Here is a 21,129-nt window from a genome sequence, read left to right on the forward strand (position 1 = left end):
AACTGCTTTGGATATTAAGGACATTTTAACACTATTAATGTAATCCATGAGCATGGTATATCCTTCCATCTATTTGTATTTTCTTCAATTTCTTTCTTCAGTGTCTTATTGTTTTATAGTTTTTGGTGTACAGATCTTTCACCTCCTTGGTTAAATTTATTCCTAGGCATTTTGTTCTTTTTGATGCAATTGTAAATGGGGCTGTTTTCTTCATTTCTCTTTCTGATTGTTCACTGTTAGCATATAGGAATGTGATGAGAGCATGTTTACATAAAAAATGAAAGAAAAATAAAAGAGTAATTTAGAAAGGATCAAAGAAACCTGGTGTCTGATAACTTAGGTCCCAGTGAGAAGTTGAAAATCAATTAATTAAAAATGAGATACAGAAATTGTATGTAAATGGAATCATAAAACACGTCATGTCATACGTCTGGCTTCTTTCACTCAGCCCAGTACCTTTGAGGTTTACTGACATTTCTTCAGGCCTCCGCATGTAGTGTGTTTTCATTGCTGTGTTATATTCCATTGCTCAGATGTAGCACAGTTTTTTATACACTCATCAATTCATAGACATTTGGTTATTTCTAGCTTGTGTTATCATAGAAAGGGCAAAATTATGGAAGAGGCTAGTGGTTTTCTGGAATTAGGGAAGAAGTGGAGATTCTCTGCAAACGAACAGCAGGGACTTTTTCTGGTGATGGGTGTGTCTAAAATTAGGTTGTGGTGATGGCTGAACAACAAAAAAAAGTTTTCTAAAACTGATTTAAGTTCATACTTTATACGGGTGGACTTTATGGTATATAACTATAACTCTAAAGTTTAATTTTAAAAAGCAGCTCCAAATAGGATTATAAAGCCCCAGGCCCTAATTGCTGATTTCTCCAACGATGTCTCACTTCAAATGCCACCATAAGCACAGAAGCTCTACCAGGTGACCGGTGACAAAATTAATCACCAGGGTTAGAAGACTCAGAATGCACCAAGGAAACTTCCTGAACTAATTGGCACACAGCATGGAAGTTGAGGGCTATGAGAAGAAAGGTGCTTCCAGAAATGATACAAAAATCTAAAATGCGTACACTTAAAAATACAATACAACACCCTGTCCAGGAAAACTACTGCTCAGAGGGAAATTTTTAGAATAGAACCAAAAACATGATACTTTTCACAGTTAGGCTATAAATAAAGCTCCTCGGGGTGGATCCTATAATTTTTGTTTTGTTTCTTTATTAATGTTCCAGGAAATACTATTATCTTTCTGAACTGCTCCCCAGGGCTTCCCACACACAGCACTTGTCCCACTAAGCGCACCAGGGAAACTGGAGATATCAGGAGGCCACGGGTTATAAACAGCTGCCATGGAGAATGAAGACGCAGACGTAAATGACTGAAAAAACTGACTTTCCGAAGAACAGTCTGTCCCGCCAAAACATCTAAGGCTGTTCAGGAGGTGGGGGGAAATCTAGGGCCCTTTTTTCAACAAACACCTATCAGAACAAACACGACGAAAATGCTAATGTCTCTTAGCAAATAAAAAATACTGTTAATTCTGCGTTTATATATATCCTATATTATGCTTACATGTATAAATACGCACATAGATATGGTATAAATAAGATATATATGGCTATCAATAGAGACAGTCAGAGATAGAGACACTGTAGATACGTAGATATAGATACAGGCATGTTCTTCCCTGTAGGATTTTTATTGACGGTTTCCATGTTTGGAGAGAAAGATGCTAAGGGCTATGCATATATGTGTACACACACACACACACACACACACGCATGTTTGCACACACAGTCACTGATGCTCCAAGTTCAGAAATTTACATGAAGACACACAGCAGTCCATGGTTCCCTAAATGGCACGTTGTGTGTCCCATTGGATAATTTCTGCTACTGGAGACATTTCTGGAACTTGCAATGCATGAGGAGCTTTACCTCTCCTTGCAGCAACATGTCTGTCCTGGGCCGGTGGGCGGGGCTCTGAGATCACAGACACTGGCCGTGACTCACCAAGCATTCTGATGAATGCTGGGCAAGTGGCATAATGCGATTATTGTTGCTAATAGCTGTATTATTTATGCTGCGTGTGTTACTTTTGCAGCAGAAGCGCCATGGTGTTTTCATATCACAGCGCGCTGGAGAGCCTACCAAAAGCACAAAGGCACTTTCTGCAAGTAAAGACAAGCGGCAATAATTCACTGCCGTTCCCCACGGAGAGCTGGTGTTAAATAATGTAATTCTCATTTGGATACTCTGCTTGGAAATGGGAGATATTAAATAGCCAATACATGCAGGCAATTCAAGTAAAGCCACACAAGGGTAAACTGAGGCAGCGCTCACACTTCCCCGGGCTGTGTGTCAGGCAGCAGGATGAGCGTCAGGACGAGGTGACGAGCCACAGAGACTCGGGCTGGGAATCCCCCGCACTGAGCAGCGTGAGCCGGAATCGTTGCGGCCGCCTTTCTCCGTCTGTATGTTTCTGCTGGAAGCACGACAGAGTCAGAGACATTTCTGGGGCTGGGCTGGGGCTCTCAGAGGACTCGCTCCTGCACACCTTCCCGGAGTCGTCCGCACACGTAGCAGCCACGTCTCGTCCCATTTCATCGACCTTAACTCACTGTTGTTCTCAAAAGCAACCATTCCCGTGGGTCTCCTGGTGGAATCACTCGAGTGGCAATCTGCTGTGCCCATCATAATGAGGTCCGTGTCCCCCCCAACATTACATTCCAGGCCAATCTAACGCGGATACACATTGATAGTTAGATCTAAGCCGTTCCTCGGAACTGCCGTGTAAGATGCTATTATGTGAATGTCCCATCTTTTAAAATCAATTCACCTCTCGATGGACACTTGAGTTGTTTTCAACTCTTAGCCATTTAAAAAATGTAGCAGTGAACACTCTTGTACACATCTCTCCACGTCCATGGCTGAGCTTTTATGGAGAGTAGATGTCCCAGCACAGCCATCCCAGGGTCACGTGGGTGCCTGTTTGAAACTTAATTAGCCAGACGCTGAAAATCTGTATCCAAGGTGAACAAACCATCCCACAATTCCTCCAGTATGAAGGGTCTGCATTCGCTTTCACTCTCAGAAAAATATTTTATTATTTGCATCTATTTGTTTTTTGGGTTTTTTCTTTTTTTTTTGAGCCAATCTGATTAGGAGAATAATATCTAGTCGTATTAGAAGCAAACCTCAGACTGTTATATCCCTAAAGTGGAAGTTATTAAAACACACTTGAATGGAAACGCTTCTGACAGACTGCAAGTTTAAACACAATGAGAAAACTCTGTTCACACTTGATACAGGCTCCACAAATGGCTAATGTAATTCATCTCGTACTCTGGGGAATTTTCATTTAGGCTAAGGAAATAAAGTATCATCTTTTATGATGTAAGAGGATGTGTGTGTGGGGGCTGCATATACTATATGTATAGTCATTGTAACAACGTAAAAATAATTAATAGCTGGTTTTCTTTGAATGCTGCTCTTGGTGCTTTCAAAGTGTGTCTGTTCACATGTAGGACTGTATCTGATTTTCACAAGAGTCCAGTGAAGGCTGACATTGTTCTGTGGACATCACAGAAGATGCTGAGCCTCTTGTTCCCTCTCTGGTGAAATGTGAGACGGCCAGCAAGACATGAGGAATAAAGGTGAGAGTTCCTGAATCTTACACTCACGTTCTTTCTACTCTCTGTGAAGGAATTACCATTCAGATGTAATATGATGACTATTGTAATCCACAAGAGTCAGTGACGAGGATGCTGAAAAATCACACTTGCCACAGGAAACACATCATTTGCAAAACCTTATACCAACGTCTCAGGTTTTGTTGTTGTCAAACTTAGGTTCTGGGTGTCAGAAGACTTGAACTATATCACGAAAGACGGATTGCTGGCAAACATCTCTAATCAAATTACTGCATTAATGTTCAAAAACTCTTAAGATCTTTATTTTCCATCACTTGGTCTGTCATCTTGACACAGTGAAGCAGCAGTAAAGTGCCAACATTAAAACTTCGCTTTCTAAAGCAAAACGGAACATTTTTAAGCAACCTAGAATATCCACTGCACGTCATTTTCGCCTGAACCAAAAAGAGGCCAGATCTTTCTGGCTTCAAATTTGGGCGAGCCAGCGGACGGGTACGGCCTCCCCAAATAGTCAGCATTCACTCAGCCAACAACACAGACCAACACCCAGGGCTCGAGGAAACATTTCCACAGTCTCAGTGCATCACAACTTGATTTCCCCTTTTCCGGATCGTCTCTTCTCCTCATTCAAAACAATCCATGTTCACTGGGGGAATTTTCAGAAATACACACTGAGCAAAGGAAGGGAAAATGGGAACCGCAGAACTACCGCCGGCTGTGGGGATGGCTGTCAGCATTCTGACGGAAGCTTCTTAGGTTCTCCTGCCCGTGTTTATTGATAAACAGAATTGGTGCTATCTGGTAAGCTCTTTCGTAATCTACTGATTTTTGTAACGGATTTATTAGGATACAATTAATATACTATAAAAATCATCATTTAAAGTGTACCACTCAGTAGTTTTTGGGTATTTTCACTTTAGTCACAAAATGGTACAACTCAGTCACCGCTATCTAATTTTAAAATAGTTTTCATAGTCCCCCCAAATCCCACACCCATTAGCCGTCAGGTTCCATTCTCTTCTCCCTGAGCCCCCGGCGATCACGAATCTACTTCCTGTATCACAGGACTTGCCTGTGTGGACACCTCACACAAATGGAATCATACAACGTGTGGTTGTCTGTGTGGCTTATCTGACTCGGCACCAAGTTTCCAAGGCTCAGGCATGTTGCCGTGTGTGTCCACACAGCTCTCGTTTTCATGGCCACATAATACTCCACTGAATGGACAGACCACCTGTGTTTACCCGTTCACCTGCGGCTGTTAGGATTCACGCTGCTGTGGAGTCCCCGTCCCTAGTTTCTGTGCAGTCGTCTGTTTGCTTTTAACTCTCTTGGGGACATAAGTAGCAGCATGAATCTTATGGTAGCTCGGGTCACGCCCACCTGTTCCTGGGGACATTCTTCTTTTTAAACTATTTTACTGGATTGATTTCCAGACATTTCTCTCTCTTACTTTCACTTCTTTGTTATTTTCTCCTCTGAAGCTTCTCTGTGTCCTGAAGTTTCTGCTCAATGTCACGTCTTGTTTTCCACTGCAGCCAATCTGACGGCCGTGTGCTTCTCACCTTCTACCGTCTTTCTCACCTCAGATGTCTGCTTCTCCTCACTGGCTGATCCATCTTTCATGATACGCTGCTGCTTCTGAGTCTGAGAACACTGATCAGTGTTTCACATCACCTCTGATTCAGGAAAGAAACTCTGTCCGTGTCTCTGATTGGCAAAGGTTTTCCCCAGATTCTTTCTTATGGTGATATTTTCGGGAGTCTGTGGGCTTTCTGCCCATTTGGGTACCCTGCCCCAAAGGTGTTCCCCTCCCCCAGTGACCTGTCTAGCACAATTACCTGTCAGGAGATGAACGCTGGAGCTTCTGACGTGCTTGGGCCCACCTGTGCCACAAGCTCCTGTCTCTAGTAGGAGATGGCCCTGACTTGTTCTGGGGGCCTGGGTCTCTTCTTTCCTTCCAGGTCCTTTTTTACGCACATTTGAGACTGGTCGTCTTTGCATTCTCCTCCTCCCAGCCCTGTCAGCCCTTCACCAAACGTTCTCTGCTTCTAACTTACACATCGTAACTTTTCTAGCGCGTTCCTGGCGTGGGTCTCCCACCTGTTACATTCACAGGACATTTCCATGGGAATGTGGTAGAATGAAGGAGGTGGTTAGGCACCGCGCTGTCTTTGTCACTCTATCGGAAATCCCACAACACGCATTCATTACAGAGACAGGCCTGTGGCGGCCCGGCCCAGCGAGTCTGCTCTTGTGTGTTTGGAGCAGGAAGCGGATTCTGAGCTGGCACATGGCTGCCTGTAATGAACGATGTTTTCTGTTTTACTCTGAAGTCTGCTGTGGTCATGTGATTAAGTGTCGATGAAGGAGAGACAAGAGAGAACTGGGGTTCGGCATGAATGTCCAAGACAGTTGCTTAAAGTGAGTTGATCCAGCTGAGAAGACCCCTGTCTGTCACTTTTCTTTGGCCTGCAATGCAGATGTGAGGACTGGAGGTATCTTACTCCAGGAGGACGAAAGGCATGAATTAGCTGTTGAAGAAAGATCGTTGTCTGCGGCCCTGATGGTCCTGGAGAGTTGCCACACCAGCCATCACCCACCTCCTCAGGGCTTCCTTTGAGTGAGACAGAAATAGACCTCTTTGTTCCTTAAGTCACCCCTATTTGCATTAAAAATGAAACAGTCAAACCTAATCCTAGCAAATATAGCATGAGATATATTTAGCGATACCAGTGTATATTAACTTTGAACATACTTTCATGATTTTAATATCTGTCTATATTTGAAGTATCAATTATTCTTTATTTATGACAGCTTATGTTAATACTTAAAATATATTTATTTTAAAATGAAACGCATTACCGACAATAAATGGAAAATTCGTATCATATGAAATAGATAATTATATTAAAAAAAGATTGACGCCTAGCTACGTACTCTTCCCTTCTACACCATATTAGCAAAGGATAGAGGCTTTGAGGACAGGTGAGTTAAAGGAGATGAAATTCTCTTCAATCAGAAGTCTGAACTGACAGAGAACTGAAAAGCATGTACGTTTCTGTCATTCAACTTTATTGAATATAGTCTCATTTTTATGTACCACCTATAAGCATTTAAGTAGCAACCACAGGAAACTCTGAGAAACACTCATCTATGCAGAGAAGAGCAAAGAAATGAAAATACATGGCTTTTGGTACACATTTACCTACGTTTACACAGTGCTACAGTGAGCAAGGTTCTGAGAATGCAAACCAGAATTTGACGGACAGAAGGACGTCATTGCTTATTCTGCTTCGGCTCCACAGTATTTCCTGGCAGGGCTTAGTCACAAGGGGCCTGATAGCTGCGCTCACATTTATATGTTAATACTGTGATGATAAGGTTTTCAGCAAAAACCTTCTTCCAAAAAGGAGGGTGTAATGCATCTTAGATAAGAGATCTTCACTCGTTTCTGTTCCGTTCATCACGAGCCCATAAGGGGGCCTTAATCCATAAAACTGCACCCGTCACAGGGACTTAACTTCATTAACAGGACTTTGCGATCCACGGTGAATTATCAGCGATGTAACAGCCCTGACTCTCAAGCTAATTAAGACAACTCCTTTCATTGCGATTATCTGACTCTGACTGTTAAGAGGACTGAAAAACACTCCAAAGGAGTAGGAAGAATTTTTAAAGCAAATCAGTTTCTGAAGCAAAACCTACTAACATTAAAACCTCCCCCCCAAAACATGGTTTCCAATTACCCTTAAGATAAAGAGCAAAGGCTCTCCCCACGGTCCACGCACTATCCTAAGGGTGGCACATGGTTTTTCTTTATTTAATTCCATAAAGGCAACGGCACAATGAAAAATTGTGATGGCGGATAAAAGTTGAACATATTAATGAATTTATCATATTCAAAAAATTTTCTCTTTTAACTCTACACTTTATTAAATGGTAACACATGCACATAGTAAAGAAAAAAAGAAAAATCACAGTCCCAATGGCTCACAGTAAAAATCTATATTTAGCCTTATCCCTCCCACCCCCAACTTCCCAGCTAACCCAGCAGAAATCACAGCTGACAGTTCCTCTGCTCAAAAACACTCTCTTCTCTTGGTTTCCCCCACATGGGGCCTCAGTACAGATGTTATTATACACCTTAGTTTTTTGAACAGATGCACTGCAGACTATTCAAGATGCATCCGTATGGATTTGCACACGACAACACAGACAGAGCTGAATTCTAGAACGTCATTATACAAGCATTTCCGGAGAGACCAGCGTATATCAGACACCGCTGCCGGGGCTGCAAACAAGACAGACAGGGGTCCCAAACCAAAGAGCTTCCACTCTACAGCTTCCTCCGTAAGCAGAGCCTTCCCAGCTTTAGTGTAAGAACGGAACTCCAAAAAATAAGTTTCTGCATCAACACATATGTATATATATATAAGACACACACAAAGTGTATGTGCGTATACAAGCAGCTACCAAATGCCTGTATCATACAGATGCACGTTCTATATGCACTTACTATGTACATATGCATATATTACGTACACCGACACATCATATACTATATACGCACACACTGAATATGTTATACTGTATGTACACATACACACATAATGTACTGCACATGCATGCGTAACATACTATGTGTACATATATACTGCACACAGAGACACACATACGTGGGTATATGTGAGTGTCTCTGGGTGTGCATGCTTTCTCCCACCATCCGGACCCATAGTAGGGATGAGAGCTGACTTCAGACTCTCCAAAGGGATAAGGAAGGTTCTCCCTAGGGAATGGCATTATGACCTCGGGCCTTTTCAAGGCGTCGCTGATAACCCAACCCACGCAGGGTCTTGTTCCTTAGAGAAGATACCGGTACCAGATGAGACAGACACATGGCAGCGCCACACGTGTACATTGCAATGCGCTCCAGAGATGTCAGGTTTCTGCTCCACTTAAACAAGAGTAAAGGTCTTGGGAGCACCTGTCAGAAGGGACGCATAAAAGGCAGCTTACACCTTAGTGGGGACAAGCGCCCCTTGGAAAGTCCCCTTACTTCTTCTCCGGTCCGCAGGAGATCTGATCGAACTCTTAGACAGAAAGGCAAAAGTAAAGAAAGAACCCTAGTTTTCCAATGGTTCAAATCCCTGTGCAGTTCCGAGCTGTTTCACAGGTAATGCTGCAACCGCTTGTACCAATGATACTCCATACGGCAGCCGGCAAGAAGAGGGAAGAGAAAAGAAGAGCACGTTCCCCCCAGTTCCTCCTCTTCTGGATACATCATAGAGTAATGTGTCTGCGTGCGGCTCCATCTATCTACCTGCCTACTTATCATTTGTCTGTCTGCCTATCTGTGTATCCACCCATCCTTCCTCGTTTCTGCTAACTGCACCACATAAAATAAACCTTTACTGTGGGGACCTTATTTCCCAAGTCCCATGAGTGGCGTGGTGCACCTGGCTGTGTGCGCCTCTGTTAGTTGGTTGCTATACCTACTACTATATAAACATCGACGGCAGCCCTCAAATACAGACTCTCTCTTTGCCCTCTCATTTGCCCTGCAAGCAACTCTCCAAGAAAAACTCCTGAAGCAGCGTCACAAAAGGGAAGGCACACACCAGAGCTTGAGAATTCAGAACCAAAGCCTGGAGGGAGCCGCACGGGGTAAAGAAGGGGATCCAAGTTAAATCATCCCAAACTGCTGTCTGAAGTTCTTTGGAAATAAGTCCCCCTAAAAACGTGTAATAGCCATCAGCTGAGATTCATAACTTCTGTATTAAAAGAAATATCGCGCTCTGAAGCTCAAAAATCTGACTCCAGAAGTGATTTACTACATACCTGGGATTTGTCTGTTCCATCACTGTTTCGATTTCCAGTAGCATAAAGAGCAAAGAGGAACCTAAACGTGGCAAAAGGACGTGACCAGATGGAATCCTCCGGAGCCACAAGTGAAACAGGAGTAAATCAGAACTACCGAGCTTCCAGTCTCTCTCAAATCGACTGGGTCTCATTTGGTGGGTATCAGAGCCAGAGGAAGGTCTTAATTTCTGCCGAGTGGTTTGCGAGCCTCCCCATCAGAAAACGCCTGCACAGCCATCAGTGTGAATTTGCACGGCCAGTGTGGCAGACGCCCCGGGTGCCCACAGAAACGTGCACCTTGTTTCTAACCCTTGCAAATGGGCCATTTTAGCAGACGCTTCCAGACTTGCGGTTCACCTAACAATGTGGATTAGAAAGAGGCCACTCCAGGGGCATGTACCACCATTTGTAGGGAACCACCCCCTCGCGGGTCAGTCCTGGCAGGTGACCGGAGTTGCGCTGGGCTTTAAGGAGGTCTGCTGTGAGTAACAGCCCACCTTGACCAAATGAAGGGTTCCATCCATCTTAGCCAAGGGCGCTCACGTTAGAGCCGGCACACGCCACCCGCATCCGTGGCAAGAACGGTTACTAGCAAACCTGAGAAAACCAAGCCGCGGCGAATCTGAACATAGCCAAGGTGGTTGGGACTCACCTGTTGTCCGAGCCTGCAGATGTCTTCTGACAAACGATGGCAGCAGGCGCGTACTTGCCCATGTAGTCCGAGCTCTCCTTGACCTCCCAGATGGAGGGGCTGCTGGCTCTGACCCCAGCCACGCGCAGGCCCTTCTTCACCTTCACCCTGTTGGAGACAGAAGAGCACAGCTGAGCCAGCACTGGGGGACCCGGGGTTGCTGCTGGGAACACGGAGAGCTTAGCACATACTGTTGTCTGGCAGGTGTAAGCTCATGGCTAATAGAATTTAGTCACATGTTTGCAGTCACCTTCCAATCCGTCTGTCCTACTTATCCCACCTCCCCCTTATTCCTGCCTTTAACACAGGAGCTGGAACAGCACATTGACAGTAGCAAGCATCGCTGACAGAAAAAAACAGAGAAACATTGTGCTAGTAGGTGGCTTTAATTTTTAAAAAAAGAATTTCCTGAGACCCCCTAGGCTGTTAAAACTAAATTCAAAAAGGAAATGAATTAAAACTTCAAAAGTAAAATTAATAACACTACACATTCATTGAATGTCTCCTATAACAAGTACTAATGGCACATCACCTGTATTGTTTAATTTTCTTAAAAATGTTCCAAGTTCCAAATGAGGGGCTGCAGCTCAAACAGGTACAGGAATAGGAAACAGGAGCTGAGATGTAAACTGATCCACCATCACCATCACCACCATCGTCACCATCACCATCACCACCATCACCATCACCAATGCTTATTGATGACTTAGCAGAAAACAGGTGCTCATTTAACTTCATCATAACTTTATCTCATTTAATCCCCACACATGCCCTGTGAGGTCAGTAGTGTTTTAATTGTCAGGGAACAGTTGAGAAACTTGGGATCACACAGCTCATGAGCAGGTGACCCAGGATTTGAAATGGCTCCTGACCGCATTGCAGGTGGAACCATGCTGGGTGCCTTCCTTGACTTGTAAAACTCTCCGGTAGCAAAACCATTCACTTTGACCCCGCTCACATTCTGTTACTCAGCATTGGTCGGCACATGTCATGAGATCTAACATCTACTCCAACGTGAGACAAAGACAAATTTACCGAAGCCAGGGTACCCCCATCATAGACCATGTTTATTATTTCTGTCCTCCATTCATTTGGTCCTTCCTTCATTCATCCATGGGAAGGGAGAGATGACCTGCCAATGGGTTTATCAGTGACGTCATTCCTTATTGACGAGCTGGACGAGTGAGGAAGGGGACACAGCAGAACTGGTCTCCTCTGGGCATCCTTATTTTCCTCTAAGAAATTTTGAGGGAAACACACACGTGGAATGGAAAATGTATGGTAAAGGGATGATGCAATGACTTGCAAACAGCCTGATGTATGAACTGGCCTATATGTTTGAAAAACTCGTGCTTCCTGTTGTGTTTTCTCTGCTCAGTCCCTCGGGTGACCTGTGAAGAGTTCAGGATCAGAAACACCAGGGACAAGTGGGGCCATTTGATGGTGACAGGGGGCAGAAGATGATGCCCAGAGCAGCAGACTCAGAGTACACGCTCCAGATTTCTGACTGCCGTACCTGCATGAACATAGTGGCAAGACGGACCCAGCCTCACCACCCAATCTTCACTCTCACGATGGGAGGAGACCAGTGTGGGGGGAGGAGAACGTCTTCTTAGGACTGGGGTTTGGAGACAGAAGGAGGACGGCCTGCCCCTGACACCAAGAACATGACTTCCCACAGCAACAACTTTAAAACAGGAAGGAGATCACGCCGCAGGTCTGGGCTACCCTCTGCAGAAAGGCTGCTGGCAGGCTGGCCCCTGGGGGCACCTGGGCACCTGGATTTCCCGCAGGTTCTGGCCACTTCCTGATAAGGGGGACCCGCCGGGCCTGTCTTATTCAGACAATGTGGTTCATGCTGGACACCGGCTTTCTTCCTGGCAGTCTAGAATGACGGTGTGTGCCAGGCAGAGGGTACCAAGGTGACCAGACCCCAAAAAACACCCAGGGCTCCTAGGCTGAGGTGGGCTCTGTGCTGGAGGCACCAAGGGCATCCTGGGACCCCAGTGGACTTACACAAGACTGCCCGCTCTCCTCCAGGCGTCACCCCATGCACCTGTCCCCTTCCTGGGTTCACTTTGTGCGCTTTCGCTATAATAAATCTTAGCCGTGATTGTGACTATATGCTGAGTCCCGTGAGCCTTCCCAGGGGTGGTCTTGGGGACCCCAACACACATACTGATTTGACTAGTCTACAAAGAAAATAGGAGTTGTGTGGCCGCCAGAGCTAGAGTGAGCATTTTTAGAAGGTGACCCTCATGTAACATACAGCATCGTTTCTACAGGAAAAATTAGTAAAATGTTTTGTGTTGCAAATGACCACTGCACTGGCCAGCGCTCTGAATACGGTCGTGTATGAGCTGGAAACTGTATGCATTGGCCGAGAGTCACGAAGCATGCAGGTGACTGAGCTATGCTGCCTGCCTTGCAGGAAATCATTTAAAGTCGGGCAACCAAGATGTGTGTGGTGGTAAAAGTAAGTTCAGCTCACTAAGGACGGCAACTGTCCCATTAAGATGAATTCTAAGAGCTGCCCCAATTACCGTGCGCTGGGGTTTTACTGAATCCAACGTGCTTAAATAAACAGCTCATCAACCTGGACTGGGCGCTCTTTGTATCATACAGGATAACTCCGTGCAGAGGCTTTTTCTGACAGAATGCGCCCATACTGGTCTTCAACTATGTTCATAAGTAGGTCATTTGAAATGCAGGTAAATTTTCTCCAAGGAATCATTTTTTTCAGTTCTTAGAAACAAACACAGTTGCTGATTTAACCCACGAAGTACCCAGTGTGTGTTGGTAATAAAGCTACTGCAGCCTCTGAAGCTCTAATTAATAGCGCGATTTCTAAGGGGAGAGTCTTTCTGAAGGTTCCAGGAAGTGGCCTTTCGCAGACACAGAATATTTTCATAAGAGAAGACACATTTCTAGGGCATGCGTCAGAGGCTCTGAGGTGGAGAAGGGGCCGTGCCCAGAGCTGTCACGGAACTGAGAACGACGGATTTGGGGGGGTGGGCAGTTAGCCCTCAGACGTTGCTACGGTAAGTGCGGAACACGCTTTGTGCTGGGGGAATGGTTCTGAAACACTAATCTCAGAGCGGTAAGTGGTAGTGTTTAGGAACCATTAAGGTAATTCTCAGAACACATGCAGTCTGGCTTCACTGGGTCTGAACCAAAGGCTAATTCCTTCCTTTGTTTATGATGACTGAGTTACTTACATTCATTAATGGAAGTTTTATAACCTACTGGTGGTTCAATAAATACAGGTTACACTGACAGCTTCATTATCCAGAGATAAACATAGCACTTGATTTCCGAAGACACTATGCTGTGTATTTATACTTAATAACATATCTACCATCGTGGGAGGGAAAGCCATAATTTGCCCCCCTTGTATGCACGCGCACTGCAGATTCATGTAAACAAACCTTGCTTGGGTTAGGGTATATTGTGTTTTCAAAACATAATAGACCTACAGTGTGTGTGTGTGTGTGTGTGTGTGTATGCGTGTGCGTGCGCTCATGCATACACACACACACATACACTGGGGGTACCAAAAAATGTATACACATGACCTGTATTCATCTTTTGTTATTGGTATATATTGAGCATTACAATTTTAATCCAGTTGTTTCCTTTCTTAAAATGTGCATCCATTTTGTTGGCACCCTTTGTACGTACATCTATGTACACATATCCACACACATACACATATAAATACACATGTATGTAAACACACATACGTGGTGCATGAGAGTGTGTGTTCCAAGCACAGTAGCCAGTGACACAGCTGAAGCACTGGGGACCTGGGTTCAGAACTGGGTGCATATCTGTTGTTCCTGCCGGCCCACCTGCCTTCGCTGGTGTTCTGGGGAACAGCAGAGGCTGCCCCGTCACAGGGACTGTGGGCCTGGGAAGAGTGACGGATGGAAACCTGCTTCTCGCCCATTGGTTCCAAGTCCAACCAAAGCACCTCTGGGTCAAAGCCAAGCTCTTCTGAATTTCTCCCGGTCTCCTTATTTATTTTCTCTCCTTAATTGAGGAAAAGGAGAGATATGCTGTGTTCTCTCATGTGCAGTAGCTATATTGCCATATTCTGTCATCACTCATCGCTTCTCATTTCTAACTGACCGGGAACAATTTACGAGGTGCTGTCTCCCCCCAAGCCCACAGCTAGAACACAGCCTTTATACTAAGAACCACGTCCAGCCCCTTTCTCCGTCTCGGCCCTGCCCCAGCCAACAACTGTATGAATGTGCTTGTTCTTGATGTTATAGCAATTCTCGGAGAATCACATCCCACTGTCCCTGCCTGTGACACTGGCCCCACCTTCTACCAGGGGAATCCCCTTTGCTAAGTATCTGCCATGGCTTTGGGACTGTCGCAGTACATGCAATTAAAGACCAGAAGAGCAGGCCCTAGTTACATCATAACCTAGCCAGCAGGGCCCAAATACATTTTATCATGCACTCTGACCAGTAAGATGTCCCTAGCATTCAGCCTTGACGGGGGCATATTTATGTATCAAGTTTACACGTGGCCTACTGAAATAATGAAATGTGCGCTGTAAAGCACACGCAGAAATGTAAGTGAAAAACGATGCAATTACAAATAAACATGCTGAAAGGTCCTGTATGTTCCCGTCTCGGTGAGACACTGTGCATCGCCCTGAGGGCACACGCCCTCCTGAGGGGACTGCTGAACCCACGGGAGCCCTCAGTCCCCAGCACAGGAGCCCTCAGTCCCCAGCACGGGATGGAGAAACTCCATGAGTGAAGTAAATGGACAGAGGAGCGGGGACATGGACGCGAGCTCTCCTGCTCGCTGCGTTCACATCGTCGTGAGGGTGTGGGCAGCTGCTCTCACGCTGCCATCTTTGTGGTCAAGTGAAACTTAGAATGAAGGCCAGTCGCTCCCAGGCAAACTGATTTTGATGGTTGCCTCCCAGGGAGGGGTTGCAAGTGCTGGAAGGACACGGGGAGCTGCAGGGTGCAGTCCCGCTGTCAAAGGATGGCCACCTGGGGGACCCGAAACACAGAGGGGTTTGTTTGCAAGAGGAAGGGGCGTCTCCAAGGCCCCGCGGGAGGGGCCAGGAGAGGAGAGAGTGGGACCCGCCCCACGAGGCCAGACCCACAGCCAGTCAGTAACTGACGACTAAGCAAACATCGAAAGGCCCTGCACGTGGGGCGTGTGTCACTTGTTAGAAAGTACAAACTAAACTAGGGCCTGGCAACTCAACTGTGAGGGCATACCTCACCCACAGGGGCTGCCGTCACCTCCAGGTCCCCTGCCACTGGGGCCTGATGCCGCCGAATCTTTACAGACTCAAGGGAGGCCAGAAACCCTCATGTTATGTGAAATCCCAAGGTTTTACAACACCGCCTGGCTAGACAAGGCATCTGAGGGCTGGAAGCAGCGGTGTCATCAGTTTGAGATGCTGCTGGCTGGGACGCAGGAAGTTAATCCCATTCTGAACGAGTGACTGAATCAGCGCGTCACCGAGCGATGTGGAAACGTCACACTGCCTGTGCAGCGTCACTGAGGCGTCCAGGTGTAGAAACGCACTTTACCTACGTCCTCCCCTCCACACACACACACACACACACACACACACGAAACAACCACAGCTTTATCACGTTTGTCCTGATCAAGAGGCTGGAATTGCTCCAGGTGGAAAAGCAATGAGCTGCACACGAGGGTGAAAGTCGCCTGAACTTCCATCACGCTGAAGCTCACCCACCAACACTGCACTCGTCACGTCTGCGCACTTCATTCACTTCTTTATATGACCAGGGTCCTGCCCAGAACTGCCACACGGCATCACAACCTGTGCCCTGACCAACCCCAGGGAGCACCATTCACAGAACAGGCGATGACACGCATGGGCCACCTAGAGTTGAGCAGTGCCCAACCTGCTCGACTGTATGCAGCAGCTATGGTCACTGATCGTCCCAGTCTCTCTTCAAGGACAAATACAATACTGAAACGCAGGGGCCGGGCTGGCTGCCGATCACTTCAGGAGCGCCGAAGAGTTGCAGAGCCAAAGCAGAACACCGCGGCGTGGCCCCAGCCTGAGCGACATGTGACGTCCGGCTGCCGGCTAGGCCCACTGCTTCGCTTTGTCTCCTGGGGCCTCGATGAGTTGCGCTTGACATCCCATTACACCTGGCCTGTGGGCTTTCTCTGCCGGCACAGACAGATGCTCCATCACTCTGTGCAGGCAACCTCAGAGCCCGACGCCTGCAGCAAGGAAGCACCTGGTTCTCCTCTGACTCTCAGTTCCTGACAAGGGTCCAAAGGTCAGTCTTGCCTACAGGCACTAGTGCACAGAAGACAGGTGACGAGTGGGCCCAGGACAGAAGGGACTGCACAGCGGACAGGAAGCCCGCTGGCTGAGTGGGCATGGGTGCCGATTGTCAGAAGCTTCAGAGGGAGCCCCGTCCACCACCAAAAAAACCAAAACAAAGCGTTGTACGAGTGTGCAAACCACTAAGCAGGTAATGAATCTAATGAATGGCGCCAGGTAAGACGTGAAACCTGCCTCTTTGTTGGTTTATTTGCTCATCGATGCATTCAGCACATACTTTCCGAATCCCATCTGTGTTCCAGGCACTAGTCACAGGGCTGGAAACGCAAATAAAAACAGTCATGTTTCCTGTTGACACAGAACTAACGTTCCCATGGGAGAGACCACACACGCACATTTATTATGCTGATAAGTCTGTGAAGAAAAAGAAAGCAAGGCACCAAGGGAATAGAGCCCCCAGGGGAGGGGTGGCTACCTTAGAGAGATTCAATTTACTGTATTACCCACCTACCTGCCGAACGGCAAAGCCACAATTAAACCGCGTGCGCAGACACCACTGTATTCCCGCCTCACACCTACCAACTACCCCACGGGTGGGTGCATTTGAACAAGAGCTGACAGACTGGGGCCCTTCAGATGGGCAAGTGGGTGACTTCAAGCTTTGTTACTACAGCCAGTACTTCAGAGAGTTCACACACACACACACACACACACACACACACGTACACGTGTGTCTGCTGCGTAAGTGCCTGAAGAAGGAACCCACGTCAAAGACGAGCCTTGCTCAGCTCTGACAGAACTTTCTAAAACGCCATTCAGAGACGCTCCCAATTTACACGTCCACTGAGGGTGTCTGAATGTGCCTTTTTTCCTGCCTTTTTGATCCCCGCAGAACTGATAAATAAAACTAGTATTTCATGAAGCTGAGGGGCACTGAATTTGTTTTCATATACTTGTATTTGAAGACCCTTTTTTCATTCAACACCTGTTTCCATCCTTTTCCATCTCTCTTGTTTTGTGGGTCTTATTTCTATTGTTTATTAGAAAATTCATTTGTAAGGAAATTAATCTCTTGATCCATCTGGAATTTATTTTGGTGTGAGAAATGTGTGAAAGAAGGGTACAGCTTTATTTTTTCTCCATATGGATTTTATTAGCACTGTTTATTAAATGATTCACCCAGTACCTGTTGCTTTAAAATGCCATCTTTAATATGTACTAAATTCATCTGTTTTTCAGGCTTAGTTTTGGACCCTCCGTGCACTTTTATTGATCTGTCTGCCTTCTCATGGGCCCAAATTCTTTAAACACAATAGCTTACAACGCGTCTTCATATCTGGTAGGGCTATTTCCTTCCTATTTGCCTCTTTTTTTTCCAATGTTATCTAGATGCCTATTTCAACAAGAATCATTTCTGTTAGCACAATTTCAAAGATAGCCTTTCAGTTTGAAAACAATAAATGTGCCCCTGAGACCTCCCTGTGTGAGGTTGACAGAACCATTCCTGGGGCAAGACGTCACCAGTGCCCATCGGCCACCTACAGGGCCAGCTCCCCACTGTCCCAACTTGCAAATTTTGACTTGAGTTTTTCCATTTTTAATTTCTGCTTTTTTATTGTGATGGGAACATTGAACATGAGATCTGCTGTCTTCAAGTTTCAAGTGCCCAGTACAGTATTGTATTGATTATCTCTGCACAAGCTATTTCCAAACCCAGAGTCAGTTGCTGATACTGGCAGATAGGGACTTTGAAGAGACAAAGTTTAACCCACAGCACAGGTCATTCCCACGGGTGCTCTGCAAACTCTAGTGGGCAGCCTTTTATTGATCTGATTTCCACCCCAATGTGACGACAATTAACATTTGCTCTACAGTGTTCTCTGACCAAAAAGTGACCGGAAAATGTTGGGTGGGAAAGCTAGTAAATGTGTCTTCGCTTAAAACTTTAATGTTAAAATATCACTTTTAAAAAACTAATAAACTCTGTTTTCCTGGAGCAGTGATGGGTTCACAGCAGAACTGAGCAGAAAGTACAGAGTTCCCATCTACCCATCATTCACCCCAACACACGCAAACGTCCCCCACAGACAACGCCCCACAGCACAGTGGGGACCCTACAACAGATGACACATCGTCAACACTTCTCATGTTGTGTTTCTGGAATGAAAAATGAAACCAGCGCATAAAAGAGCCGTGTTGGAAAACTGGTAGGATTTTGCAAGCGCTGTAATGGAGACAAGTTTTATCCCCATTTTACAGAGGAAGAAGCTGAGGCACAGAGCAGACCAGCCGCTGGCTTGAGGTCACACATGGGGACTAACGGGAGCGGCTCCAGGAGCTCTCCTTTGACGCAGTGGGTTCTAGCTCAACATCCCTGCCCCCGTGGGGTGTCTTCTGGGAACCCTGACAACCTGCCTCTGTCTCCTTCTCTGCCCCTCCGCAGGACACAGGGGACTCAGCATAGGGACAGCGGGATGTTGTGCAGGAGGAGAGTCAGGCTGACCTACACTCAGACAGCCTCCCCCAACCCTGACCTCCACACTGCGAAATGGCCTGTGCGACCATCTCCTCCCAGGACCCAACGCTGCTGCGAGCAGGGGCCTTTCTGGCCTGGAGTCCTGTTCATCTTTACAGCAAATGCCTCTCTCGCTGACCACGGTCACTGCCTCATTACTGGACACTGAGACACAGGCTCAGCCTCTCCCCAGTTTTCATACTGTCTCTGCTTCCCAGGTCCCTCAGGCCTGCACGTGTGTCCGCAGAGCTGGGTGGTCTGCACGCTCCTGCCTCTCGGCCCTGGAGTGTTTCCTCCACCAGGCCTCCCCCAGGGCACGTCACAAAGGGAGGGGACAGGGCGATTTCCAGAGATTGTTCTTTTACTCCATACAGGCTGGCTTTGAAATGGATCGCCGCTCTGAGGACAAGAAAATCCCACTTTGGAAATGAGCAGCACCTGAATATTCACCTCCTCCTCTCCCCCCGACTTCCTGTCCAGCTTCCATCCAGTTCTAGCTCCACATCACGGACTCGCACGGATGCAGCTCTGACGGCTCTCACCTGCATTCGTCACGTGTCCCTCCGCCTCACATTTTATGCGCCAAAAGCAAGTCACGTGGCCACGTCTCACTTCCAGGGCGGTGGGAAAGTTCTCCTAACATCTGCCACCCCTGCAAATGGATGCATTGAACTGACTAAGAAGAAACGCATTTATCCCGAGATGCAGAAGAGAAAACACAGTCATGTATTTCAAGAAATGATCCCCTTTCCCATTTTACAAATGAGAAAAACCAGTATTTCATAGAGGTTACGAAAACTGGATGTTTCCTTAGGTCACCCGAGTGGACTGTTAGACTCGTGAAAGGTAAAGGGTGGCTCCAAAACACTGAGGTCCTGGGGTTTCTTGTCACTGCCGCCTGCCCTACACGATACTGTCGCTTAGAGAAGGCCTTCCCTGCCTCTTTTTCCCAGTAGTGTATAAACTAAAAGCCTCAGCAGGAATTTGGGGACGTTGACTCAGCCCAGATGATACAAGAGACAAACTGACGCGTAGTCATGGAAAACATTCATCCTTTGAGCAGAACAGAGGTCATTTTCCAGATTCTGTGGCATCGGATGAAAGGACACACCCCATTTGTGGTGAAACTAATTATTCCACACTGGTGTGCTCTCCTGTATTTTCCTATTACAAACTCCTGATGGAGAAACGTGCTGACTTTGTCACCTTGGGCTGAAGGAGAGGGCCGCATCCCTCTGCTTTCCCAACTGTGCAGGGGGTTATTTACGGGGGGCTGGCTCGGTGCTCCTCCCCTCCGGCGGCCCAGGCGATGGCTCTTTGTTGCTATTTATCCTCCATCTTGACAGACAACAAAGCCGACCTACCATTTAGCAGCGCACTTCTGAACCGGCCCCTTTGTTGACGCTGCAGCAAGGCACTTACCAGCCCACACGCTGCAAAGCTGTCATTTGTCAGCAACCAGCTGTTCTACTTTCTACAACACTTAAGTAACAATTTCACAGCCATTACCAGTCTGCCGTAATGACACTGCTGAAAGCTAAGTGCTAAACTAGTTTTCCAGAACCAAGCAAGCCAGGGGACGTGAGACAGACACTTTGGTCGATAGGAAGGGACAGCTTGTATGTTTTAATGGGTGGGCTTCTGTCTCCATCGGGCCTTCCTTTCATCACCTCGGTCCCCTTGGTGGTTAGCAGACATGGTGGGTGGTCCTGTGCAGAGAGGACCATGGCGGTGCCTACCCTGTCCCACACGTGCCTGTCTCTCCTCCCACCTGTGGTGCAAGGGACGCTATGACATCTGTGAGCTAGGACATCAGAGGTGACCAGTATTTCCCAGTCTTCATGGTGCTTGGCTCTGGAGCTCTGAGCCACCGTTCAGAAGACGGAGGCCATCAGACTGTCAGGAAGCTCGAGCACAACGTGAGGCCACGTGTACTGTTCTGGTGACATCCCAGGTGGAGGTTACAGGTGACAGCCATCATCCACCATCGACATGTTGGGAGCGAGACTTCATAGGATCCCGGCCGTCGGTGGTCATGTCACCTCCTTCATGCCCTCCTGGCTGAGGCCCCAAGACACCAACCCCAGATACGC

The 21,129-nt window shown here is 46.8% G+C and overlaps 1 protein-coding gene across 1 annotated transcript in view; it reads right to left on the bottom strand.

Moving 5' to 3' along the window:
* Positions 1-21,129, bottom strand: part of TMEM132D (transmembrane protein 132D) — a 412,457-nt gene that overhangs the window by 202,638 nt on the left and 188,690 nt on the right. Inside the window, exon 3 of the mRNA XM_074321404.1 lies at positions 10,176-10,322. Within this exon, the coding sequence (XP_074177505.1) occupies positions 10,176-10,322 (147 nt within the window). The remainder of the gene's footprint in view (positions 1-10,175; positions 10,323-21,129) is intronic.

The sequence above is a fragment of the Rhinolophus sinicus genome, linkage group LG16, assembly GCF_036562045.2.
Source record: "Rhinolophus sinicus isolate RSC01 linkage group LG16, ASM3656204v1, whole genome shotgun sequence".
Lineage (NCBI taxonomy): Eukaryota > Metazoa > Chordata > Mammalia > Chiroptera > Rhinolophidae > Rhinolophus > Rhinolophus sinicus.